The following is a 26,653-nucleotide window of genomic DNA, read 5'->3' on the forward strand; positions in this document are numbered from 1 at the left end:
TTAGTATTGGAATCTAAAGAACGTTTTAAAATACTTTTTATAATAAATTTTATTTCAAAGTTAATCAGATCATGCACTATATTTTTTAAAACAATGATACATGTCGGATATGTCATATTAGGAGATAACGTGGAGAACACATCAGAAAAACAACAAAAACTTGTATGAAATCACCGTGTTTTTAAAAAAACTCATTTAAGATATAAAATGTTTAAAATATCATTTTCAATATTTTTCATTTTTAAAAATTTGTGAAAGAAAGATATCGAGTAAATTTAATATTTGCTTGATTATATTTTCAATTTGAAATACAATAAAATTAATATATCAAAATATGTTTAATGATTTTTTATATTCTAAAAAATATTTATTTAATATTAATATTATTGATTTTATATATATATATATTATATTATTAAATTTGAGATCATTAAAGTAACAAACTTTTGGTGACATAGTCTGTTTTAATAATTATATATATATATATATATTAATAAATTGTTAAAGTTTTAATGCAAATCACATAATTTTTGTTTTCTAAACATCAAATTATATGTTAGTTTATTTTTTTTATATTTAGTTTATAATTCATAATTCAAAATTACAATGTAATTTTTTTATTATTTTTTATAATTATATTTTAATTTAAAAAATATCTTTTTCTACGATAGTATATATTTTGGTAGTTCCATGTTGCATTGTGATTATCTATCTAGCAGTCGGGGTGGTGTTCCCCAAAATTGAAATTGCGAGTTAGTCAACTCCGTTGGGTCTTTAGTCGAAAACCCTAAAGGTGAGTCCGATGGGGGACTACGGCGATGCAATGATGCGCGACCAGAACGCCGCCGTGCAGGCGAGAACCAAGGCTCAGAACCGCGCCAATCTCATGCAACTCAAAATGGTACTCTTATCATTTGCTTCGATTCGGGATTTACGTCGACGCTGGCTCATATGAATTTTCTTTTTGTTGGATACGCTAGATTTAATGTCTATCCGGTATGTAGAAGTTTGATTTATTTTGGAAATTTAATTCCTTCAAGGTTTGGGTTTACGGACGTAGTGTAGGGATTAGTGTTTTGCTCCCTCCCAATTTTAGCTGCTTGGTTGAATTCTTTTGGGTTTGATAATTATTTTGTTTGAGAAATGAAGCAAGGTTCTTTTGTTTTTTCAGGTGGGTAGATTTTTTAAGTTGTAGGAAGGGACTCGCTAAATCGCTTCGTTAGTTTTTCTGAATTTCATAATAACTAGTTTGTGATTTGGACTGTTTCATTGTCTTCACCAAATAATAATCCCTCGGTGTTGAATGCTTTTCTATGATTGCTCTTGTAGATTGGTCAAAGTCACCCCACTGGTTTAACCACAAATCTTTTGAAGTTGTTCGAACCACGCCCGCCTCTGGAATACAAACCACCTCCAGAGAAGAGGAAATGCCTGTCATATACAGGTCTGTTCTGCATTTATTTAGCTTCACACTCACCAATTTATATGGCCTGACTTTTGCTTCTATGGTCTTATTTGATTTCACAGGTATTGCACAACTGGTTAGTAAGTTTGCGAACCCTAGTGATCCTGAGTATGCCCCCCCTGTCGATGAGGGTGAGACTCCGGTAAGATTTTTCCATCTCAAAATCTACTGTATATGATTAGAACTTTGACATTCTTTTCTTTGATACTTTTTGGCACTTGCAAGTTTATTTTTTGGTGATGTAGTTAGTTTCCATTTTTTATGTATTGCTGTTTTAGTTAAAGTTCATAATCACAGCGCTTGAACCCACTCCCTGATATTAGAAGACCTGGTTTTGGGCATACGATACATATTTATTAATTCTCTTCTTGTATGAAGGCACAAAGGAAGGCCAGGATTCACCAAATTCGGCTGGTGGAGGGAGCAAAAAAAGTTGCTGAAGAATTCGAGAAATGTGATTATAGCTTCACTAACTTCTTAAATCTTAAGATAGCTAATAGCTACAGCTTTCATTCAGCTTTTAGTGGCATTTGATATTTCATATACTCTCGAAATCTCTCCCTTCCATACAATACAAGTCTGTAGTTAACTAGTGCCAGATGAACTTGGATTCAAATGTTTGTTAATCTTGTTCCTGTGTTTTTCTTCACAGATGATCCAAGTAAGGACCCAAATATATCTGGCGATCCATACAAAACATTGTTCGTTGCTAGGATTGTGAGTTCTCCTTTTCTTAGTTTTCATTTTGTTGCTACTGTTGAATATTTTCATGTTCTTATATGATGTTTTTTTTCCTTTTTCCAGAACTATGAGACATCTGAGAACAGGATCAAAAGGGAGTTCGAGGCTTATGGGCCAATCAAGAGGGTAGGTATTGTAGGACGCCCCAAGCGGGGCTCAGGTTATCTTTTGGGTTGGTAAGAGTGTACATTCACTGTTACACTGTCCTTTTGTTATTCATGTCTAAGAAAACCTTTTTTTTGGCTCAAAGAATCTCCCCTCAACTGTACCACTCCACCAGAACTGGGGAAAGAAGGGAAGCGAAGGAATTATGGGTATTATAATTTAATCTAGTACGATTGAAACGGTGCGGCATGCGTTAGTAAAATATAAGAAATTTTGGGAGTGTCTTTTCTGTGCTGATGATCAAATGATTTTATAAACACTCTGTCATACCAGGAATGGATATCTTAACCATTCTAACTATGCTTGGGTTGCAATTTGTATGTGATCGGATGTATAGTTTATAGATCATGGAACTGTTTCTATTTTTTCTTCAAGAGTAGATCAAATTTGATTTGCGACTGTTCTACTTAAACTTTAGAATAATTCTCATTTCATCACTTCAAATGATGATCTATACTTGGTATGTAGTTAGTCAGGTGTCTTGATCATATGTTTCGGGATTCTATTTGAGGATGCATGAAATTTGACTTGTAACCTTACCTCTTATTTGCTAGTTAGAATAATTTGCATTTCATGCCTTCTGAAGTTGTAGCACCCAGGTATTATTTGGTTGAAGTTGTAGTTAGGCTGCTACTTCCTTTTACTCCCCCTTTTTTTGGGGCTAATATATTTCAGAACTAGGTGGTGGTTTAGTTTCTAGTCATGCTTCATTTTTAAAGGTGGTGGTTTATTTTCTAGTCATGCTTCATTTTTAAATGTAAGTTTCAAACTTGTTAAGAGGGTAAAATTTCCTACATTGGCTCTTATCTGCATGAACTTTTTCCCATGTGACCATTCAAAGTGAGAAACGGAACCTCATAACTACAAAGGTAAAATTTTTAATCTTTTAAGAGCTATGATTCCTTGTGCCTTTTGGTAATTATTTCAAGCAACATGGGGAAGCAACTTTTTCCTGCAATGGGTAAATCGCTTTGGGAGTAATAGCATCTCTCTCTTCCTTTTAATTAAGTACGCACTATCTTTCTATTTAGAGGTATTAAAAAGCTTCAATGACTATGATGATATATCGTCTTCGATATATTACTTGTAGTCATTTTTTTATACTAAGAAATATCCCTGGTAAGGGGAAGTTAGTGTGTAATGTCAACTGGTATATTGGCCACCGTTTTATGGCAACTCTAGCAGTGATGGTGATGCGTCTGGCTTGGGAGCTCTATGATTGAAAGGTGAGCACGGCTAATTAGGCATAGTGCCTGTCTGCCGTGCCCTTAGGCATTTTTTTACCGTAGGCATTGTACAAAATCAAGACATAACTAGAAGACTTGTCTTTTTTGAGCATATCTTCAAAATTTTGTAGATATTGTTTCCTAGATGTATCTTTTTGACTTTTCAGGTTCGCTTGGTCACAAATAAAGATACAAAGAAGCCTAGAGGCTATGCTTTTATCGAGTTTATGCATACACGGGATATGAAAGGTTTGTTCACACTCATGACTTTACTTCTATTTATTCTCCTGTAATTTTATGCTTATTAATGGGTGGTTATATTTCATGCAGCGGCATACAAACAAGCCGATGGCAAAAAAATTGATAACAGGAGGGTGCTTGTGGATGTTGAGCGAGGCAGAACCGTTCCAAACTGGCGGCCTCGCAGGCTTGGTGGTGGACTTGGAACAAGTCGGGTTGGTGGTGAAGAAGTTAATCAGAAGTATGCAGGAAGGTAAGTCTTGTGTGAACATGCATGATAGCTGCATACAAGTCTTCCTTTTTGAATCAAGGCTGTAAAAAACGGTTTTCCTGTTGAAAAATCGAGGATGCTGTAGAATTTTGTGTGATGTTTGAAATTTGAAGCCTAGTTGTAAACGAACCGAATCGAGCCGAATATCAGTAAATATTTAAGGCTCGAATTAAATATATTCGAGTTCGAGCTCGATTCGAAGCTTAATTTTTTTTAATTTGTTGTTTCGAGTTCGGCTTGAAAGGATGCTCGAATTCGGCTCGAAATCTTCGAACCTATTTGTGAGCTCTATGAATTATTGTCCGGATAGTAAAATTCGAGAATGAAAGTTTAAGAGCTCGAAACGTCTGAAAGCTCGAAATGTGTATATATATATATATATATATATAATATGATTATATTATATAAATAAAATATTAATGATTGCGAGCTGCTCGCCAACTATCGAACAAAATAATTTGGGCTCGAGATCGGTTCGAAAAAAGTTCGAACGTGTTCGAGTTCGGTTCGAAAAAAGTTCGAACGTGTTCGAGTTCGGCTTGAGTTCGATAAATTCGAATACGAATCAAATATTTATCGAGCCGGCTCGGAAGTCCGCTTACATGCTCAATTTGTTTACATCGCTAGTGTTAGTTGTCTTTATAATGATATTTTAAAACTTGCTGATTTCATTGTCACCTTATGGTGCTTTTGATCCTCGCTACATACAGTGGAAATTATTTACTTATAACTTTTATGCATTGGAGCAATTTATTTAAAATATGATTGCAATGTTCATGTTTTTTTCTTCTATTTGATCAGCTGTGTTTTTAGCCACAATTCATGTTTACTTCCAATTAATAATTTGTGTGGTATAAATTATTTGGTACTGTATTTTGTAAATTTGAAGCATCTTTGGTAAAAAAGCTCTCCGTTTATCAGCACCTACCCTTTTGCTCTTTTTTAACCCACTTTATGTGCACGACAGCTGATAATTAATTTGTACTTGTGCTTATTTTTCCGAACTACATTTCATGGGTTTTCTTTACTTCAAGTGATTATCATGATTTTGACTACTAACCACAGTAAACACTCTTTGGCTTGCATGTTAGTATGATGTTGCAGCATCGACCTGTTAGAATTTACAAAAGGATAATATTCTTTTTTGTATTGTAGAGAACAAGGACAGTCTGGAGGAAAATCTGTGTCTGAGGAACCAAGGGTTCGAGATGAACGAGATAGGTAAAGCCCCTGACAATATTAGAGTCCTGTATCTACTTTGTACAAATTATGGCCTATATACTACTGAACTTGTTGAAGCTGGGTTCAATAACGGATCATGAGTCTGTCTATTTTGAGAACAGTCATCGACTCATCTGTACCATCGCATATTAAAATCCAGGATGAGTTATATCGGTTGTCAATTTATCAATGATTGCCTCCTGGCATCTTATGAAACTAAAACTTATAACTGACAAATTTTCTGGTATAGGGAGAAATCTCGTGAAAGGGGAAGAGACAAAGAGAAAGAACGGGAAAAATCTCGTGAGCTATCGCGCGAAAGACCAAGGGATCGTGACCGAAGAGAAGATAGGCACCACCGGGATCGTGATAGAAATAAAGACAGGGACAAGGAGAGAGATCATGGTCGAGACCGTGAGAGGGATCGGCCTCGCGACCGTGATCGAGGTCGTGATCATGATGATCGTGACAGGGAACGTGGCAGAGATCGTAACCGTGACAGGGAAAGGGAAAAAGAAAAGGATTATGAAGCTGAGGACGGCAATGATCGTGGACATTCCCATGACCGTGAGTATGACTACGATCGTGTCAATTCTAAGCATGAACGAGACCGAGGTACTAGAGACAGAGATCATAACAATACAGATGCAGAAGACGATCATGGGTGGTCCAATCAGCCTGAACGCGAACATGGGCGCCACAACTATCATGAACGCCAAGGTCGAGGTTCATACGAGGATCCAGATGGTCAGGGTGTTTATGACCGCTATAGGGAAACTGATCGTGGTGATGACCGTTATGATCGCATGGACGAGGATGGTTACGGTTATGATCGTTCTGCATCTGAACCTCAAGAAAGGGATTACAGGCGTTGAGATTTTGTGGGTTTCTATTCGAGTTGGTGTGTTAAATGTTTTAAAGCAGACTGTTTCTCTACTGTGGATGCTGGTTTCTTTCTCTCCTGTATTTGGGGCTGGGTTCGTTGAAACTCGTTTTTATGGCTTCTGATGCGTGACCCTTGCTACTACATTTCTTATTTTGGATATGATAACGTTGTTGTTGTCTTTTCACTGTTCCATTACATCTTGTCGGTAATAATATGGTTTGTTTTTTGCCATCAGCAAATCAAGTAGCTGATACTTTATAAAAGACAACTGGTTAGGGTTTTTTTTATAATTAATTTAAAAATAAAAAAATATTTCAAAAATAAATTATTTTGCAAAAATATTTAATTTGCATTTACAAAGCGTGGACGTTCGTTTATGTAAGCGTTATATATTATTATTATTATTATTATTATTATTATTATTATTATTATTTTTGATAATTAATTTAATTCGAATATATTATTATTATTTATTATTATAATTTTTAATAATTAATTTAATTAGAATAAAAAATATACAATATAATATTTATAATATTTTGTATCATCATCTTTGTTTCCGTTCTGTCCTTGATTTTTCAGGCATGGGAATGTGGCAGTACGAGGCAAATTGAGAGGAATAATGCGGTTGCGGTGAGTGGATTTGGTGCCATTGGTGGACCAATTAGAAAGTTCTTGATCCTGGTGGGACCTTGGTAGTTGTTTTTGTGTGTAAAATCTGTGGGAGATTTCAGGTTTCTATAGAAGGTGGTGGCCCTAGAAGCACAAGTGCTAGTAGCTGCAGTAGTACTCAACATTAGAGCCGCGTAGCCGTAGTATTTCGTTTGTGGGCTGCCACTGCCGCCAAATCTTGCCATTCCTGGTTCAATTTGTATGCCTGTCGATACACTGGTTGAGGTTAAACACATAATAAATAAATTAATCCAAAAATGGTTCCATTGCCGGGAATCGAACCCGGGTCTCCTGGGTGAAAGCCAGATATCCTAACCGCTGGACGACAATGGATTGTCGTGCTGATTTTAATAAAACTTATTTATTAAACTAATTAACACTTCCATACCTTTCCCTTCTAAGGTTCCATTTTTTTGGCAGGCCGAACAGAAATGAGCGGTTTCCCAAAACCCCACTCCTAATTGGCAAAGAAAAAACCTAATTCCAATCTGGAAATCATCGTTTCCGCAAAAATCACAAGTCGATTGAGGATTATTAACCTGCGGAATCTGTTTTCTGTGATCCCATTTCAGTTCGATTGGACACTGTTATCGGGCAGGATTGGGATCTTGTTAGGTGGATCAACTCGATGATAACTCGGTCGAAGCTGGTGGAGCAACTGAGAGATTACCAGATCCGATCTCAGCACAAGTGGCCGGCTCTCACTGTCTTCTCTCCCAAACCCATTCTCTCCACCAGGTAATTTCATGCTTTTGCTCTTTGTTGTGTTTCATAATTAACCTGCATATATTATATTTTGGTAAATTGGTGATTTTATTTGTGAATTTTTTATGTTCTGTATTCGTTCATACAATTGCAATTTTATCCATGGGGGTTTACTGGTAGTATTTCCGTATCATTAACATTAAATTCGAAATGACTGGAATTTTGTTAAATTCCTGAATTGAAGCGACATTCAAGATTATATGCGAAAAGATGCAAGTTTTTCTTTGTTCAGAATGGGAATCTTGATTTGACTGTGCACATGGTTTTGAATTACATTTAGGATCACTGCTTTTATTGAGAGAAACAATGGTTGGGAGCTAGAACTCAATGCGATTTCTCATGCATAATGTAAACAGGCTACTTGTCTGAATATTGTAAAATTTTGGTCTCCGTCTCACTTTTGAAAATACATAAAGATTCTAATGCTCAGCCATATCTCAAAGAATCATTTGAAGACTTTATAATGTAATGAAATTGTCGATGCAGCCTATGGTGAATGGTGCATTAAAAGTTGCAACTATTTGTCATTACTTTTGGTTTATCTATCTGAATTGTTTCTTCCAGCAATCAAGTTGCTATACTGGTCGGCACTCGGCCTCCTGGTTAATTTTTGATCGCTTTAAACTTAAACAGTTGTATATGTGTGGAAAAGGAAATATCTAGTGTATGCTTGCTGTTGGGTTTGAGAGACCAAATGCATAGATTCAATTATTCAAATAGTGGATTTGCTTGATCTGTGTGACTTTCTTTCAGTTCATGGTGAACAATGTTTCAGTAATATAACAAGCTCTGTAACCGTGTAAAGACACTAGCTCTTTTCCATCTTTATCCTTTATGTTTTACTCCCTTCTTTCCTTGTTTCTATTTAGTTCATAATGCCATCAAATATTTCTTCAGTTATTTCACTCTGTTGTTTTTACACTTTCTCAGGACTGATGTTGCGGTGTCTATATTTTGGGCCTTGCTCTTTATTGTACTTCTAGTTTCCTCGTATAGTACCCTCTGGTTGAAATGTTACTGGATTTCCTTCATTATCATGTGCCTTGGCATCCTTATTCCTATACGTTTGAGAATTTTGCGGCAGTCGCTTGCAAGAAAAAGGGATAGAAGATTGTTGCTACCTTTATCCATGTGAATGTTCTCAACTATTACTGGGCAATAGACACTTATTTACCTGCTGTAAACAGAGGTTTCAAGCCCACTCTGCAAGCTCATTATTATTGATTTGCTGACTTCTAATATTGGTAGGGCTCTTTCCGACCCTTTTCTCGTTGATTTTATACCAGAGCAATCTAGAGTTGCTGGAGAAAAACACAACAACAAGCTTGCACTGTCGCTCAAGTGATTAGAAACCCTCTTGTACTCATTTTCCAGTAGTGGGAATAACTACCCCCCAATTGAGTTGTTCATTGCTTCACCATCTCCTGATTGTAAATATTGACTGAACAAGACACTTTTTTACTCCAGATGAACTCAACATGAACGTAGGGAAATACCAAGTTACCAAGCATCTGATATGGTAAAGAAGAGCCTTTGGGTTCTGCCGAGAGAAAAACTATTTTTGTATTCCAATGTTTAGCTAAAAGTCGGGCTGAAGAGCAGATCTGTTCGATTTTATGTCCTGAAAAAACTAGTTAGTTTCTCGTAGGTGTTCGACTTTTAATTTATATTGATGTAGTTTCTATTCAGATTATGTGATTACATATATACACGTAATTTTTTCAGTAGTTATTTTGGATCAATCCAATGAGTTGATTTTTTAGTTTTTACCGAAGAGATGAGTTGATATATTGTTTAATTTCATAGTTTCCTGGTTTTTTTTTACTCTACTGAAAATACAAATACAGGTTTACTGAAGTTTCAATGTGTTCACAAATAGGGACTATAGAATGGTTTTGATACCGAAGATAAATTGTGGTGGTGTACGTCTCAAAGTGAGGTCTCTTATAAAAGGTACAAAAGCACTTTCTTCGTCTCAGATATAAAAGTTGCGTTTCATTTTTCATGAGTTTCTAATACATAATTATTTTCTTTATTCTTTTACCAATCTACCCCATCATTAAATATAATAACTACTTCCAATAAATTTTTATAATATTAAAACATTCATTTAATAAGAGTAAAATGAGAATTATTTTATAAAATTTATTTATTCGATAATTTTCTCAGTATATGTGAAAACGAACATTACCTTAAATACATGTGACGGAGAAAGTAAAAATTGAGTGACAATGTGTATTTCTTTAATTTGATATTTGCATATTTGGACGACTCATATTTTATAGGGGTGGGCCCCGTGACGGGATCCGACTCGTGAGGGCAACTCCAACGCTGCGCTAAAATGGTGTTTTATTTTAGCACAGCTTTCAATGCTCCAATGGGGCTGCGCTATTTCACCAAAATAGCGCTGTGGGTCATTTTTTTAAATTTTTTTAAATTTTTTTAATGTGTATTTATTATAAATATTTATATTAAAATTGTAAATATTATAAAATAATAGTATAATATTTATTTTAATAATTAGATATTTAATCCTAAAAATTTAAAAAAATATAATTATTGATTTTTAAAATATTTATTTATTTATGTTAATTATTAATAAAAACTAATTCGTTTTTAATTTTTTTTAATTTTTTTAATGTTTTTTAATTAATTTAAATATGTATTAAATATTTTTAATAATAATATTATATAATTGATGAGTAAAATTAACTCGTGTTGATATAAAATATAATTCATAATAAAAATTAAAACACACAAAAATAATTATAATTATATTCGAAAATTTATAAAAATATTTCTAGTTTTTTATTTTATTTTTGACATTTATAACTCTCGTAAATATATAATTGATAAAATAAATAGTGTAAGATTTGAAGTAAATGAGTTGGAGATGAATGTTATATTTGGTGCAGAAACTGCACTAAAATAGATTTATGGGTTGGAGATGGCCTGAATCATCTACCCAATCCACTTCACGATTAGAATTGAGAATTTTTTTCTCTTGAAATTGCACCCGACAAGTGTTGAAATCCGAATGTTCGGGATTCTGTCGGGTAAGGAAATGATATCCAGATAAATATTTTTTAATTCATTGACACACACAAGTTAAACAATGTATATAACTATTAAAAATTGGAGTAGATCTTTTATGAGACGGTCTCACGAATCTTTATCTGTGAGACGGGTCAACCTATCGATATTCACAATAAAAAGTAACACTCTTAGCATAAAAAATAAGAGAAGGTCTCTTGTGATACGGTCTCACGAATCTTTATATGTGAGATGGATCAACCCAACTGATATTCACAATAAAAAGTAATATGCTTAGCATAAAAAATAATACTTATTTATGGATGACCCAAATAAGATATTCGTTTCACAAAATACGATCCGTGAGACCGTCTCACACAAGTTTTTGCCAAAAAATAATATTTTTCATGGATGACTCAAATTAGATATCTGTCTCACAAAATACGACCCGTGAGACCGTCTCACACTGGCTATTAAGTGAACAAATAATTTTTATGTTGTGAAATGTAGCAGAGAATGGATTTCTAAGATAACATATTTTTATCTTATGGTTCTTCTGATATAAACATTTGTACAATAGTATTTTTAATTAATTTTTCCTAATATTATTTAAAAGGCTGGTTCATGTATCTGTAATAAAATCTTCATATTGAATAATTTAAAGGGTTGATTTTAATTAAATTTAATTTTCTTATCAAATAATTATAGGTCATATTGAACTATTAGATATTATTTAAAATATTTAAAAACGTCATAATAATAATGATGATGATAAGGTTTCATTTTCAGACAAACCTAATTGGCGTGACAATTATGTGAAAGGAAATGCATGGGGGCCAAAAACTGCGGCTTAAAAAAACAAATATAAACCCTTTAAAAACTTAATTTATTAATGACAAAAACTTATGTGAGACGGATTCACATGTCGTATTTTGTGAGAAATATATCTTATTTAGGTCATCCATTAAAAATTATTACTTTTTATTGTGAATATTGGTAGGATTGACCCGTCTCACAGATCCGTCTCACAGATAAAGATTCGTGAGATCGTGTCATAAGAGACTTACTTTTTATTAATATATAAATAAAAGAAACATATATAATTTTCAGTACATCTTTATTTGAAAAGATGTTACTAGAATTTTAATAAAAGAAGACAATATTAATATATATTTTTTAATTCGATCAGATAAGATCAATCTTCATTTTCCAAAGATAACCCTCAAAGGAAAGACGTTTGCTTTATTGTTTTCTAGTATTAAATATTTGTTATTATACCAAAAAGTTATAATCGATAATAACAGTACAGCTAAATTTTTTTAACATATATAGCCATTCAAATACCACTTTTCGATTATTTTACATCACATTTATAATTATTACACTCAACATATCATTTATTACAAATTTCATATTTATTTTTTCCATACAAAAATCTTTTAATTATCATATATATATACATACACCTCTGATTATTTTATTTTTTCAATGAAAAGAAAAGAGGAAAGTTAGGCTTTAATGGTGCGAGTACGATTTAATTAAAGTAATACAACAAAAATTGCACAAATAATCCTAACAAAATCCGTTTTAATTACAAAAAATATCGATATCGAACGACCATAGAATAATCTCGATGTTATGTCGTCGTACACGATTTATTATTATTTTGACAAATAAGGTTTTTATATGTTTCCTCATAATGGAAGTGAAAATTATTGATTATTATTTATTTATATGATTTTTCTCAAATGAGTAAAAAACCATGTTAATTTATTTAGGTGTAAAAAGTCTTTACCGCCGCTTTGGGCTTATGCCAAAATTGTTTTCAGATTGCTTTTATTTCTTTTTTGCTTTATTACTTATATTTTTAACAGCGGGCCCTAAAGTTTGGCCTTTATCCTTTCAATCTTCTTAATGTGGGCCATAGAGGCTCGATGTGGCCCACTAAGCCCAAACCAGCCAAAATAAAATGGCCCTTAATCTAGGTAACCTGGGCCCAACCACCTTCCTCCTTTTAACAAGTCATCTTCTACAAACTTCGCTTCAATTTGACTCATTTACTTTTTGTTTGACAATTGATATTGCTTACATTTTGTTTATATAAACAGCCTATATACACACACACATAAAATTCTATATTATTTAAAATAAGTAATATTGGTAATTTAAATGTGTGAATAAGAATATTGTTTAATTATTCTGCAATAATTACAATAAATATATGATAAACCACTTGTAAAAAATCTTTTTCTTTCTAACTTTTTATATTATGGCAAAAACTTTTGTGAGATGGTCTCACGGGTCGTATTTTGTGAGACGGATATCTTATTTGGGTCATCCATGAAAAAATATTACTTTTTATGCTAAGAGTATTACTTTTTATTGTAAATGTCGATAGGGTTGACCCGTCTCACAAATAAAGATTAGTGAGGTCGTCTCACAATAGACATACTCTTATATTATTATTATTAACTTGTTCATTTCCATCAGTGATTGAATAAAAATCTCGAATGAAGTCAATAATTATTGTAAATAAGGAATGAAGTTAAAATACCTAAAAAAATAATATTTTTTACTCGACATAAAATATCTACATGATGTGCATAGTTTACAAGCTAATGCACATTCCGCGTTTACTCAGTACACATTCGATTATTTGTATAACTACAAAAAAATATGAAATACCATATAACTTACATTTTTTAAAATACAGTTTCTAATTTTTTTTTTATGTATCGAGTAGCTTATACTAAAATCTAAACATGATAAAACCAACCATATTATAATTAATAGGATAAATTGCGTACAGGGCACAGAGTGTGAAATAGGTATCGGGTCAGGTTACCTTTTTCCCAATTAACGCTTTTCACCTCATTTCTGTGACATTTTTGACCCGACCCATCGGGGCCCACTGAGCTCCACTTTGTCTACGTGTCGATCTACTATTCCTCTGGCACGCTTCCCCTTCCAACGGAAAACGAAGCAGGCAGATCTCACCGTTAGATCCCGACCAACGGCCAAGATCAAAAATTTTCAAACCTCGATAAATTTTCAATCAAAAAGATAAAATCACACTGATGACGTCATTACACGTACGGTTGACGCAGCGGTGGGCCCCGCGACGCAGTTACTGCACTGAAGCACTGTGTCCCCCGTTCGGGCCGGGAGAGAAGATCGTTCCCTCTGGGACGAACACTGAATGAGAGCCACGTCATCGTCAGTCGTCTTTGACGGTGCTAAGAAATCCATCGCTGACCACACATCCAAATTGTAAGATGTACGATATATACATAAACATATATTTATATTTTAAATTTTTCATCTTATATTATATTAACTCGATGACTAATACAATAACTTGTAAACTATAATCCAATAAAAATATATAGCGAATCATGTACGAGAAAGTAGTTCGAAAAAATGTGAGTTGAGAGAGAAATTTGTTAAATCGGTTCTCTGATATGAAATATGGTTGTAAATTTAGGACTTTTGTATATGATTTTGAACATCTTTAGTGATAAAAATTAATGGAATAAGTGGCTCTAAATCTCAACTAAAGTTTGCCATTTTCTTTTGAATTTGAAAATATTATTTTAAAATACACAATTGTGTCATGCGTCAATTTTGTATTCAATTTTGGTCATTCATTAAAAATAATAAATTTTATTACAAATATGAGTAATGTTGACTCATCTCATTAATAAAGATATTTGAAACCGTACAATAAGAGTGATACTCTTTGAAAATATGTAAATACCTAAAAAAAAATTGTTTCCACTATGAGATTGAGTAAAAAATCAAACAAAACATATCATGTTGTCAAAATTATCTATTTTATAAGATTGAATTATTGAGTAGCATGAACTTGAATTAACATATATATTATAAAGTAACTCCGAATGTACTGTCACATCATATTATGGGTGATGTTATTTGTACAACCTATCATATTTTATGAATAAATTTAATATATTAAAAAAGAAATAAATTATAATTTTTTTATGATGATAGAAACATGTCGTCGTTGTCTTTCGTTGTGAATTGAATAAATTTTTGAATTAAAACTTGTAATAAACGATGTTAGCCAATTATAATGTACATACAAATTATATACGATAAATTCGTTTGAAAAAATGTTGTAAGAGAATCAGTAAAATTTATTTTCTTATCTTGTGTTTGGTTGGCTTGATATAATTGATAATCTAATCAAATCTCATGTTTGATTGTAATTTTGTGTATTGATTATTTATATTGATTTAATCAAATCATTGAATTAAATTTAAAATATTATCATGTATACCTTTCTTTCATTTATTTTAATTGGGAAAAAAATTGTGATATGTCATCTAATCTCAAATTTAATTATGATAACCAAACATATTATTTATTCAATACAATTTCATATCCTACTCAAAATATTATTTATTCAATACAATTTCACATCCTACCAAATCTTTTTACCATCACAACATTATTAATATATATGGATAATTACATTTTTTATCATGTAATTTTTTTTTATATTTAGCCCTATTAAAAATAATTTTGTTATTTTAGTCATGTAACTTACATTTTATTATATTTTTTGTGATGTTAACGATGAATTTTAATTTTTCGTCTTATAACTTGCACGTTTTCTTTCATTTTTTGTCATGTTAATGATGAATTTGCATTTTTAGTCTTGTAATTTATATGTTTTTTCATTTTTTTTATCGAAATCAGTCGTGTTTTATTTCAAATGATATTCTGAAAAAATCACGACGTTTATGCAAGTTTACTTCCAAAAATTCATGTCAGCATCCAAGTTGGCTTCATGAACAATTTGTAGACATGACGCACTCTAATAAAAAAAAACCAAAAACGAAAAACAAACATATAATTTACATGACTAAAAATACATATTTACTGTTAACATGATTAAAATAAAAAAATACAAATTACATAACTAAAAATTCAAATTCACTTTAATATGACCAAAAATAAAAATATGTTAATTATATAAATACAAATATAAATTTTCTTTTATCTATATAATCATATCCAAGTAAACAAACTAATTGATGAATTGATAAGATAAAATTGAACTATTCAACCAAATATCATACTATACATCAAACACGATATAATAGTTAATTAAATTGTATAAAGACTAAAATTAATATATATCACTCTTTTTCTTTTTTATCTTATAGGGAAGTCTAACATGGTCAATGGGGAAGTGCTTTCCAATTTAAATTTGACATTGATCTGATTTTTAATTTTAAATATTTAAATGTGAGATATTTTAATAATATAATATAATATAATTTAATTTAATGCTTACGAGAATTCCTAAATAATATAATTTAAGGCTTACGAGAGTGAGGAATTCCTTAGATTATTTGTTCACAGTCCCCCTTCTACTTCCCTTCAGCACTCCTCCCTCCCTCTCCATCCCTTCAAATTTCATTGTATTTTCATACTCGTCTCCTAAATTTTCTTGCACTTTTCTTCTAGTAATCTGCGGCTGCTCCAATATTTCGGTGAAGAAGGGCTTTACTATGGCATACATGTGTACGGACAGCGGGAATCTGATGGCGATTGCGCAGCAAGTGATTCAGCAGAAGCAACAGCAGGAGCAGCAGCAAGTGGAACAGCAGCAACAGCAGCAGTTCCTCAACCCTTTCTGCCTCAGCCCATGGCCAGGGACCAGTTCCGCCGTCGCAGTTCAACACCAGGCTCAGGCTTCAGCATCTCTCAGCTATGGGTTTCTTGACCCGTTTGGTGTCTCGGGTGGAGAGCCGGAGACGACCGAATCTGGGTTTCAGTTTCCCAGCTTGGAACACCACTCCACAACAGGGTTCAGGTTTTCGGATTTGTGTGACGGTCCGGGGGGCGATTTTGAATCGGAAGAGTGGATGGAGAGCTTGATTGGCGTCGGGGATTCGACGGAGAGCTCTAATCTTCGGACGGATTGCGACACGTGGCGGCCCGTTTCTGACTTTACCGCTCACATATATGATCCTGATACGTTCCCGAGACGACTCGGCTCTAACTCATCTCCGCCGCCCGATCCTGGCCGAGTTACCTTCTCCGGACCCACCTCTGCCTTGGTCCCGCATTCTTCCGCCGTGAAAGAAAAGAAACCAGTAATCCCTGAAGAAGACGTCGTAGTGGCTGGTGATTGTAACACTGTTGCTTCCACTAGTTCCCCTGAAATCTTCCTCAAAGGGAAGCCATATCTTAAAGCTTTATTAGACTGCGCTCGTCTCTCTGATTCAGACCCAGAAAAGGCGATGAAATCACTTGTACGACTCAGGGATTCGGTTTTCCAGCACGGAGATCCTCTCGAGCGAGTATCGTACTATTTCTCCGGGGCCCTTTATAGTAGAATTTCGCCTCGACGTGTAAAAGCTGCCACAGTTAGTGATACTACCTGTGAAGAGTTCACTTCGTCGTACAAAGCCCTTAATGATGCCTGCCCTAACTCTAAATTCGCCCATTTCACTGCAAACCAAGCAATTTTAGAAGCCACTGAGAAAGCCAAGAAAATCCATGTAGTGGATTTCGGGATTGTTCAGGGAGTTCAATGGGCTGCCTTTCTGCAGGCTTTGGCCACAAGACCGGCTGGGAAGCCTGAAAGGATCCGACTTTCGGGAATACCGGCCGTTGCTCTTGGGCATACTCAGGCGGCTTCACTTTTGGCTACCGGGAAGCGATTGCGAGACTTCGCCAAGCGTTTGGCTTTGAATTTTGAGTTTGAACCCGTTTTGACACCGGTTCGGGAGCTGAAGGACTCGAGTTTCCGGGTTGAGCCGGATGAGGTGACTGCTGTGAACTTCATGCTTCAATTGTATAATTTACTTGACGATAGTGATGAGGGCGTAGAGACAGCCCTAAAGCTTGCAAAGTCATTGAATCCCAAGGTTGTAACTTTAGGTGAGTATGAAGTGAGCTTGAATCGGGTCGGGTTCTTGCCTCGTTTCAAGAACGCCCTCAAGTACTACACCGCTGTGTTTCAATCCCTAGACCAGAATATGGCTCGAGACTCACCCGAGCGCATCCAGGTTGAAAGATTGGTGCTTGGCCACAGAATAGTTGGAGTAGCTGGGCCGGAAGAACAAAGAAGAGAGCGCATGGAAGATAAAGAAAGATGGAGGATTTTGATGGAGGGTGCCGGTTTTCAGCCATTAGTCTTCAGCCACTATGCATTAAGCCAGGCTAAAATACTTCTTTGGAATTACAGTTACAGCTCATTTTACAAGATTATTGAATCTTCTCCACCGGGGTTTCTTACTTTAGCTTGGAATGATGTTCCACTACTCACTGTTTCTTCCTGGTGTTAATTGAATCAGGCTGAATTTTATCGGTGTTTTTCACCCCCTTGGTTAATGTTTTTGCTTCCTTGGCGTGGAATCAGTAAAGAGAGATTGTTAATGATGTCAGTTTGGATGAACTGTACTGTGTTTGTGTGTTTATCCTAGCGATGCATCAGTTGCAAGAGTATAGATGAAATGCATCTTACTAATAGGGACAGAGTAATAGTTTTGAAGCTTTTGGTGGCCAACTCATTTTTCCACTGGTTTCAGTACGAATGTATGGTTAATTTACCGAAATGATTAGTGTTTGAGGGTTGTTTTATCCTCTATTTTACAGTTTTAACTCATGGCGTAATTGTTTGTTCTGTAACATGACTAGTTGAAGACCAACTGTAACTGTGTATATGAATCTGAATTATTGGTGTTTCGCACTAATCGGTCTCCTGCTTTTTAATATTTGAAGAACTGGAAAAATTGCATGAGTTACGTCCCGTGTTATGGCCAACCAATTGAAGAATCTAATTCCATATTCGAAGAAGAAAACCAATGTGTGGAAAGCATAATGGCATTTCCGTGTTATGTTTGTGTAGTCTATTTTCTTGACATGGGCATTTCTTTCAAGTCACTTGCTTGTCTAGTGAAACTCGCACCACATGATATGTGTATATAATTTCAGAATGGAGGGAAAAAGGGCTTATAGACCACTTTTCCGAACTTTTCTGATAGTTGTATCCAGTATGGAGCCGACCATCAATCGAGTATAGCTTGCCGAAGAGTTTAATCGGCGTTAGGGAATCATAAACAGGCGCGACCTTTGCTGGAAGGTTTGGGTTCATCGAAGTTAGAGGCCGGGAAAAGATCCAAGGGTTACACGGTGGTGGTTCCTTTGAGTTGCCATTTTATCCACGCCCATTAAGTAATACATAAATCTTATGATAATTGGCTTTTGTATTTATTGTTGGTTGCTAGAGTAGAGGCATTTGGATAGCGTGTAGATTACTGGTTGAGGTGAAAAAGCACTTATTATTGTCTTAGATTGAGGAAGCAACAAGGACTGTACAATTCTCCTGTTGACTGAAAAACATGTACACGCTGTTGTGTGTGTATAAATTGACACTTCGAAATCAGTCTTCCAGTTCCAAGTCCTCAATACTTAATAGTACACTTATAAAAGTTATCTTGCTAGGAAAATTATTTAGAAAATATAAGGTGAACCTTTTTAATCAAAATATGCAGAGTAGGTTTCTTGTGACACGATCTCACGAGTTTTTATCTGTGAGACATGTCAACTCTACCGATATTCACAATAAAAAATAATACTTTTAGCATAAAAGTAATATTTTTTAATGGATAACCTAAATAAGAGATCTGTCTAATAAAATACGACCCATGAAACCGTCTCACACAAATTTTTGCCAAATATGTTATGTTTTTACCTAGGTGGAAACAGTTATCTTAAAAAAAAATGTCCACTCAATTTTGTCGGTTGAAATGTCCACTCAATTATATCGGTTTATTTAGACGGTCGGACCAAAATATTATTACATTATGTAAAATATTAACATAGTATAATAAATAATATATTTTAAACTTTAAAAATTTATATAATAGACAATATAACGAAAAGCCACTGTGGCCAGTGTCGAAACAGAGAATGTAAAGGTAGGTGATGGACTCTATGTGATGAGCTTGATATTCGTGTAGCTGAGCCCGAATTCCACAGTGAGGTAGCCCATTTACTCGATAGACGCCCTTCAAGTGTTTTAATTGATGTTTTAATCTAGGATGAAATGATTTAATTTAAAGAATATAAGCTTGTATGATTTATATCGTTGGTTGTAATTTTAAAATCTTTCAAAATTTATAGGAAAGACATCAAAAAAAGGAGGAACTTGAAATATATGCTCTAATTTTTTACTCAAAACATAAACTATCGATTCGACTGAGAAATCTGAAATCCACTCGTTTCAAATCATTCGATCTATGCACCATCTTAAGTTTGCTATTTGATTCCGGCACACTCAATTTGACATATCCTTTTCCCAATAATATCAATGCAGTTATCAAAATTAGGTCTGCCCCTATAATTGTAAGAAACCCACAGCTTAAAAGCAGGTGAATTGCACCTCTAGTTCAAGACATAGAAAGATAATTTCAAAGTAAATATGTTTTTATTGCAGAAATCCATCTCTCTTTAGAAATCAGGATAGGGAAATACTTCATCACCTTCTTCACGTTCCTCGTCTGCGCCAATTCGCTTCTGTTGAGAATAGTCATCTACAAAAAGAGACGAAGCTTCTCTGGATTCCCAAGATTTGCTATCATGTTTCGATATAACAGAGATTAATTTATCCTTGATGCACTTCTCAACAGTCTCCCTATTACTTTCTTGGCACTGCAAACCAAGAAGAGAAAGGCATTGTCCTTGGAAGTTTAAGTCGTTTGAGGACAATATTAGACCAGTAATTGTCTTGGCAAGATCAGGTGCATAGTTGGAGATCTGCAAAGAATGAATTTCAACCTTCCAAACGAAAACTAGTGGGAAAAAATTAGCTGTATGATGCACTCATACTTCAACAAATCTTCATCAATGTAACCACAAGTACTTCTACATCCACGCTTGATCAGTAAGAAAATGTGAAGTGGTACGTAAGTTCAAGAAACTATTCCACTTGAGTTGGAATTTCTGCTTGGATACCTTATCATAGCATAAGACAAAATGCTGGTTCTTAGGCAACTGTAACTGTAAGTTTCGTATCGATAATGCTGACCTATGTCAAGCTAAATTAGGTATACTGTACATTTATTGAGACTACAGAATAGCAAGAAATTTTGGAGTGATTCCCAATTTTCGGATGCTTTCCCATTTATATCGTGATGGTTTCTAAGTTGAATTCTGTTGTTAGTACCTAAAATATAAAGAACACCATAAAAGGAAATAGGGAAAAAGAAGGGAAATATCTTCTTACTGTACATAAACTTTCTATCTTGATATTAAGGTGTTTATTAACAGAGGTGAGAGACTACAAATTCTAACCTTAAGTGCACGCTCACTGAGCAAGACCCCCATATTCTTTTCCTTCATTTCCTTCAGCGCAAGCTTGACAGATTTTCTAGTTAGAGTTCGATCAACTCGACTATTTTCTGAGCTAGACATCTTTGTTCTTGCCGCAAGTTAAGAAAACAAGGAAGAAAACGTAACACCAAGTAGTAGGGCACACCAAAAGTTCAGAGGAATATGATGGATATTATAGTAATTTTGTAACAGCACTCAAGGATATTGTCTATTGTATCTATGGAGAACAATGTCGATGTGGACACATGGTGGCAGGTTCTCCCACTCTAGTAAGACAAGACCATCTTGATCTGCAAGACTTCTTAGAGTCAATCCATACTTTTTCCATTCAATGCTTGTCAGTGCGTCAAGAGATGATTGCGGCATTGAACTGGGTGAGAAATCTCTGTTATACAAGACCTAGATGCAGAAATGCAGATTCTTTAAATATAATCCCATAGGAAAAAATTTTGCATATAGGAAATCTTTTCTTTATCAGCGCTAAGAAGGAAGAACCCCATGTTTCAGGATGACAAAGGCTGAAAGGGCAAAAAGCAAGAATCGTCCACAGTTTTCTTTTGACCATTTTTGTGCTTTTTTTTTTCCACGTAATATAATGGGTTCAGAGGGACCTGGTGGTATAAGTTAGTTCAAATAATAATATCAGTTTGAGATCATTTGTTGATATTGTATTTAAAAATATAATCGCATTCACCAGGTCCTTGTTTATTCTTTTTTAATCTCTGTAAATCCATCAGAAGAAACAGTATGAAAAATATGTTTAAACCTTTACGTAGCATAAGAAGTTTAGGACATCATCATAGACTTCAATAATAGGTCAGCGAATGATTATGCTATACTATGGGAGGCTTTGGCAACACGCTGAGCATGTGCTCTTGCAGAAACTATTTCTTCAATAGAATACGCTATCAGATCCAAACGGTACAAAATTCCATGGGAGATATTTGAACGAGAATTACCACCAATAAGTTTTGCTTCATAATATAAAGAATATATAACCCAGAACAAACCTCTGTTTTTCTGCCATACAAACAGCAGCAGGAAGTTTGAGCTGGCACTGTTGTTTCACTGATGATGATAACAGCGTCCATCACCTGTCCACCACCTTGTTGGTTTCCAGAGCTGCACGCGACCCCAGTGCCAACTTTGAGAATCTTTCTGTGAACATTATCAAAATAAAAATAGAATTATGACACAGTCAAGCCAGAGTTATGATTATTATAACTATCACAGTCCGCAGAAGGTGATGCTGAAAGACTAAGTGAGAGCCTTCTCAATGATGATTTTTTTATTCTGCGTGAAAACATAATGAATCAAGGTTAATAATCCATTCTGACACCATAGCTTCTGTGCCATGCCATTGTTCAAGATTTGTCTGGCCTTACCGGCAGGGCTGGTCTATGTTTTCGATACTGTGAGAGCATACTAAAAATTCGACAGTATCTACAGATGTTCATCCATGTGATTACTGTTAAAAGATTCGGTAGTTATAAATCTATTCATATAAAGAAAACTGAAATTCTATGACACACCCAGTTGAGGAGCAAGACTGGCACGCTTCAACCAGTCTCTTTCCATGCTTAGAGACATAGTCTTCAAATCCCAACTTCAGAAAGTCAATATTTGCTGCATCCACAGGCAAGACACTGCATGCATTTTCCAGTACAATTCTTTTATGTTGTGATCCTGTGATATCCCCAGAATCAACAGAGACTTCAATTGCAATCTTCTGGAGATATCAGCGCAGATGAGCAACAAGTGAGATAACCTTACATCAGAGTTATTCCAGAAATTATAACTCAATGTACTAAAATCACAAAGTGCATTTTTCAAAAGATCACGAGATTATATTAATTGCTGAACACACATAATTTTAAAATTTCGAAAGGCACTACAGTCTAGACAAACACTTCGTAGATTTAGAGGATCATTACCATCACCCAAGGAAAAAAGATGCACTTTCATTTGTGCGTTGAAATGGGGAATCAATCAGAAGATGGGGGAATCAATTTGATGATTTTGATCCAACATATTAACTAATGATCAAGTACATGTCATATCAATTGTTAACCATCTTGAATGGAGTTTGGTCTCTCTGGTAACTCTTGAATGTAGAGGTCCTTCTAAGGTAAGGAAAGGTAAAACCAAAAGGAACAAACACATATATGCTGCGGAAAAAATTGCACATCAACAGAGGCAATCAGAACTCACTGGAGATCTCAGAACAAGCATCTGCAAAAGATTGTGAGCAAATGAATTGGGCATCAGCAGTGTAGTTAATTAATCATCCCAACACTCATTTAAATCTAGAAAATGAATCAGTCATCAGAAATCAACCTTCCTAATGAAGATTGTCATCATTGCCAGTAGAACATCAATTTTTTCAGATATTGACAATGATACTTCAGTTCCACTGCAAAAGAATAACAGAACAGATCCAGAATATTTTCTATAGAGAAGTTTCCACATTTATGACAGAAAAGAGGAAACACATTGCCTGAATTTTGGGCCATTCTTTGCCGCTGATGGTAATCTCACAAGCCTTCTTGACGAAGTATTTTCTTTCAAGTCGAGTTTCATGTGATGAATCTCAGTATCAGTGATGCCTGGTCAAGTGGATCTAACGATGAAAATAGCAGCCAGGCATCACATTTATTTTCTGGAAAATCTTTATGACTCTTAAGCATACCACTTCTCAAGTTTGTGCCATTTCGATCAGATTAGTTTGGGTCAAAACGAACTAGAGAAAGAATTTAGATTTAGGTTCCACTGGTTAAGTAATAGGTTCAATAGTTAGTTCTGAGACTTTTAACAATAGCCTCACATTCTTTATTTTGTTCCTGGTCCAGATGGCATCCACAATCGAAGCTTAATTATTACACAACACCCAACAATTGAGCAAAGACAATTTACTTCGAGAGAGACCTTACCTGTAGTAGCAATGCTAAGAACTCCATCTGCAATAAAACATACAAATAGTAAGGGAATATGAATTGATATAACATGAATTAAGAGAATTGCCGGGCATAAAGAGTACAAAATATTTTAAATATGTCAGGATCAATATATTATTGACAAGGTACAATTTGGATGATTAAAAATATGAATGTTAAAAGTAATCATTACAGCATTTTAACAGAAAGCATTCGATGACAGCTAATTAATTTTCCTGGTTGGGTTATATGGGGAAAAAATTACAATGATAGAGGGGATAGGAAATCAGAAAACAGCAACATTATATGACCAGAGTTACGTCGTGAATGTGAAATAAATAACAAGAAACTTGATTCATGGGAAAACTATGCAGACTTATACCCATATAAGTATAAATGCAAGTTCAATTAGAACAGCACAATCCTCACGGACAAAAAGATGGTTCTTACCAAAATGATCAGGATAGAATGGAATAACTGATTCACTTACCCCATTTCCCAGTCAAAATGGGATCATTTCGAACTTTCAGTTCATGAAATTCCTCCAAAGTGCTTCCAACACCTGTGTCAGAAACTGTTGAAAGGGAAGACATTACTAATGCAAGTCATCCGAGTTTCAGACTTTTGAAAATGATCCACAAACTCAAATTTCTAGCAACTCAACAGAAACATAAAATTATCCACACTACTCAATTCTGCAGAAGAATTTCTAAACACATTTTAATAGTTCTCCCAACCGTGCGAACTTCTCCCCGCCAGAATTCTCTCTCTTTCGAATGCACTAATTTTTTTTACATAATATGACAAAGACCACATGGATTTAGCCACAAATTGTCTATTTGCATCCCTTGACTGATGGAGACAACAGAATTTGGTCAATTCAAGCTACAATCACGTTGAATTGAGTTCAAAATTTCTGCAATCCAATCAAGAAATAAATCATAAATTTGCAACATATACCTGAGATTCGAACTGAAGGAGGTTCGGGCTTGAGGAAAACAGATAATCTGCAAATATAATCCAACTGGCGGCATCTTTGAAACGCAGAAGATATCAACTGTGAAAATCCAATCAGCAATCCAGTTAGCTTAATGCTAAAAAAAGCGAGAAAAACGAGATTTCGTAACTCACAAATTTACACAGCTTTTCCACAGAATCTATTTCCATTTGGACGACCAGAAGCATCAGTGTTCCAGAAAACAACAGATATAATGAAAAGCCCGCGCAGTTTTATTTTATTATTACTTGTAATTTAACGGGATAATTGCATCAAATCTCCAGGAAAAAAAATTATTTTATAAAATTAATAGCATTTTAGATGTCATATTTTAAAAAAGAGGTATTAAAAAAGGTTAAATGTGATTTATAAAATATATATGCGAAATGTGTTTTTTTTAAAAAAATAAAATAAAAAGTATTAATCTATTAATATTTTAAAGAAATTTTATGTTTTTAGATTTTTATTTCACATATAATATTAGTGGAAATAAATTTTTCGATCCATTAACTTGTTAAAGTTTGATTTGAGTGCATTAACTTCTAATTTTCGACAATTTTGGTTCAATTGTAGACATGATGCTGAATATTTTAGCAATTTTCAGCATCTCGTCATTATTTTTGGGTTTCACGTCAATATCTGGAGTAGCAGATTCTGAAAACCAAAATTTTTTTAAGTCGCTTCACCTAAACCAAATTTTGCATATCTGGTCAACCAAAACCCAAAATATAACAAATTAGTGAACTATAAAAATTATTTTCGCTTAAATTTATTATATAATCTCATACGAGATTATAATATTTAAAAAATGGTTAATACATATATTTCTATTCAGAACTTTGTCCAATCTTATGGCATGGAAACTTTACTAACAGAATTTAATTAATGAAATATATATACTATTTGGATCTACATCAATCGATATAAAATTTTGAACATTGTCGAGTTATTTGGATTGAGTAATTTAAAATTACGAGATTATACTGATGAATTCAAATCAACAATTTCAAATTTATTCTAGTTGTTTAGGTAAATTTAATTTAATTAATGAGTTTAAAATTTATATCCTCACATTCGAAATTCCGAATACACACATATGTTCCAAAAAAATCAAATAATTCCATTCAAAAACAAAAATAAATATAGTTTCACTTTAATAAACATAAAGAAACATTAATAGCAATACACTGAAACCATAGGAATAAGACTAATTATCCACCATTTACTAACATTCCATAAATTGCAACGTTCTTGTTTCGTCAATCAGCCCAAAGGTTACCTATTTTTTCTAACATTCCATAAATTAACAGGTGAGATTGACCTATTTTTTCATCTGCTGAAACTCAGCAAGTTTTAATCTTTTTTTTTTTGTCCTGCAAGTTACCCAACGATTATGGATTCAAATTTATAAGAATTGCTTGAAGAAAAGATAAAGAAAATCAACGACATCCCTCAACTCCTCAATATCCAAAATTCACATTTGCGCCTATGGTTCTATTCAATCAGATAGAATTTAAACTAAACACAATTTTGCATCAAACAACCCATTGTGCACGACGTTCGCAGTGGTACACTCACCTGTCTTGGCGATTTTTGACTGACTTTCATGCATCTGGTCATTAATAGGTGGGAATGCCACTCAAACTTACCAACCCCACTTCCAC

General features: G+C 34.1%; 3 protein-coding genes, 1 long non-coding RNA gene and 1 other non-coding gene across 5 annotated transcripts; 3 read left to right on the top strand and 2 right to left on the bottom strand.

Moving 5' to 3' along the window:
• The first annotated feature begins 698 nt into the window (after positions 1 to 698).
• On the top strand, positions 699 to 6,454 carry LOC142517076 (U1 small nuclear ribonucleoprotein 70 kDa-like). Its single transcript, XM_075619903.1, has 10 exons — positions 699 to 901; positions 1,330 to 1,444; positions 1,528 to 1,607; positions 1,844 to 1,919; positions 2,118 to 2,182; positions 2,270 to 2,332; positions 3,765 to 3,846; positions 3,928 to 4,090; positions 5,264 to 5,329; positions 5,580 to 6,454. The coding sequence occupies exons 1-10, from the start codon at positions 803 to 805 to the stop codon at positions 6,202 to 6,204; spliced, it is 1,434 nt and encodes a 477-aa protein (XP_075476018.1). The 5' UTR covers positions 699 to 802; the 3' UTR covers positions 6,205 to 6,454.
• Positions 6,455 to 6,943: 489 nt separating this feature from the next.
• LOC142517236 (uncharacterized) lies at positions 6,944 to 9,379 on the top strand. The gene is made up of 2 exons (XR_012813043.1): positions 6,944 to 7,625; positions 8,583 to 9,379. It is a non-coding gene; the product is annotated as an uncharacterized LOC142517236 (long non-coding RNA).
• Positions 7,149 to 7,220, bottom strand: TRNAE-UUC (transfer RNA glutamic acid (anticodon UUC)). The gene has a single exon. It is a non-coding gene; the product is annotated as a tRNA-Glu (tRNA).
• Positions 9,380 to 16,061: 6,682 nt separating the features above from the next.
• LOC142517344 (SCARECROW-LIKE protein 7-like) lies at positions 16,062 to 18,418 on the top strand. The gene has a single exon (XM_075619916.1). It carries the CDS (start codon positions 16,226 to 16,228, stop codon positions 18,008 to 18,010), a length of 1,785 nt encoding a protein of 594 aa, XP_075476031.1. The 5' UTR covers positions 16,062 to 16,225; the 3' UTR covers positions 18,011 to 18,418.
• Positions 18,419 to 19,912: 1,494 nt separating this feature from the next.
• On the bottom strand, positions 19,913 to 25,254 carry LOC142517506 (type 2 DNA topoisomerase 6 subunit B-like). The gene is made up of 12 exons (XM_075619924.1): positions 25,124 to 25,254; positions 24,953 to 25,049; positions 24,483 to 24,566; positions 23,990 to 24,016; positions 23,557 to 23,665; positions 23,397 to 23,472; positions 23,271 to 23,291; positions 22,592 to 22,788; positions 22,070 to 22,217; positions 21,264 to 21,458; positions 21,021 to 21,143; positions 19,913 to 20,483 (listed from the first exon to the last, which is right to left on the bottom strand). The coding sequence occupies exons 1-12, from the start codon at positions 25,175 to 25,177 to the stop codon at positions 20,178 to 20,180; spliced, it is 1,437 nt and encodes a 478-aa protein (XP_075476039.1). The 5' UTR covers positions 25,178 to 25,254; the 3' UTR covers positions 19,913 to 20,177.
• Between the last annotated feature and the right edge of the window lie 1,399 nt (positions 25,255 to 26,653).

The sequence above is a fragment of the Primulina tabacum genome, chromosome 1 (genome assembly GCF_025594145.1).
Source record: "Primulina tabacum isolate GXHZ01 chromosome 1, ASM2559414v2, whole genome shotgun sequence".
Classification (NCBI taxonomy): Eukaryota; Viridiplantae; Streptophyta; class Magnoliopsida; order Lamiales; family Gesneriaceae; genus Primulina; species Primulina tabacum.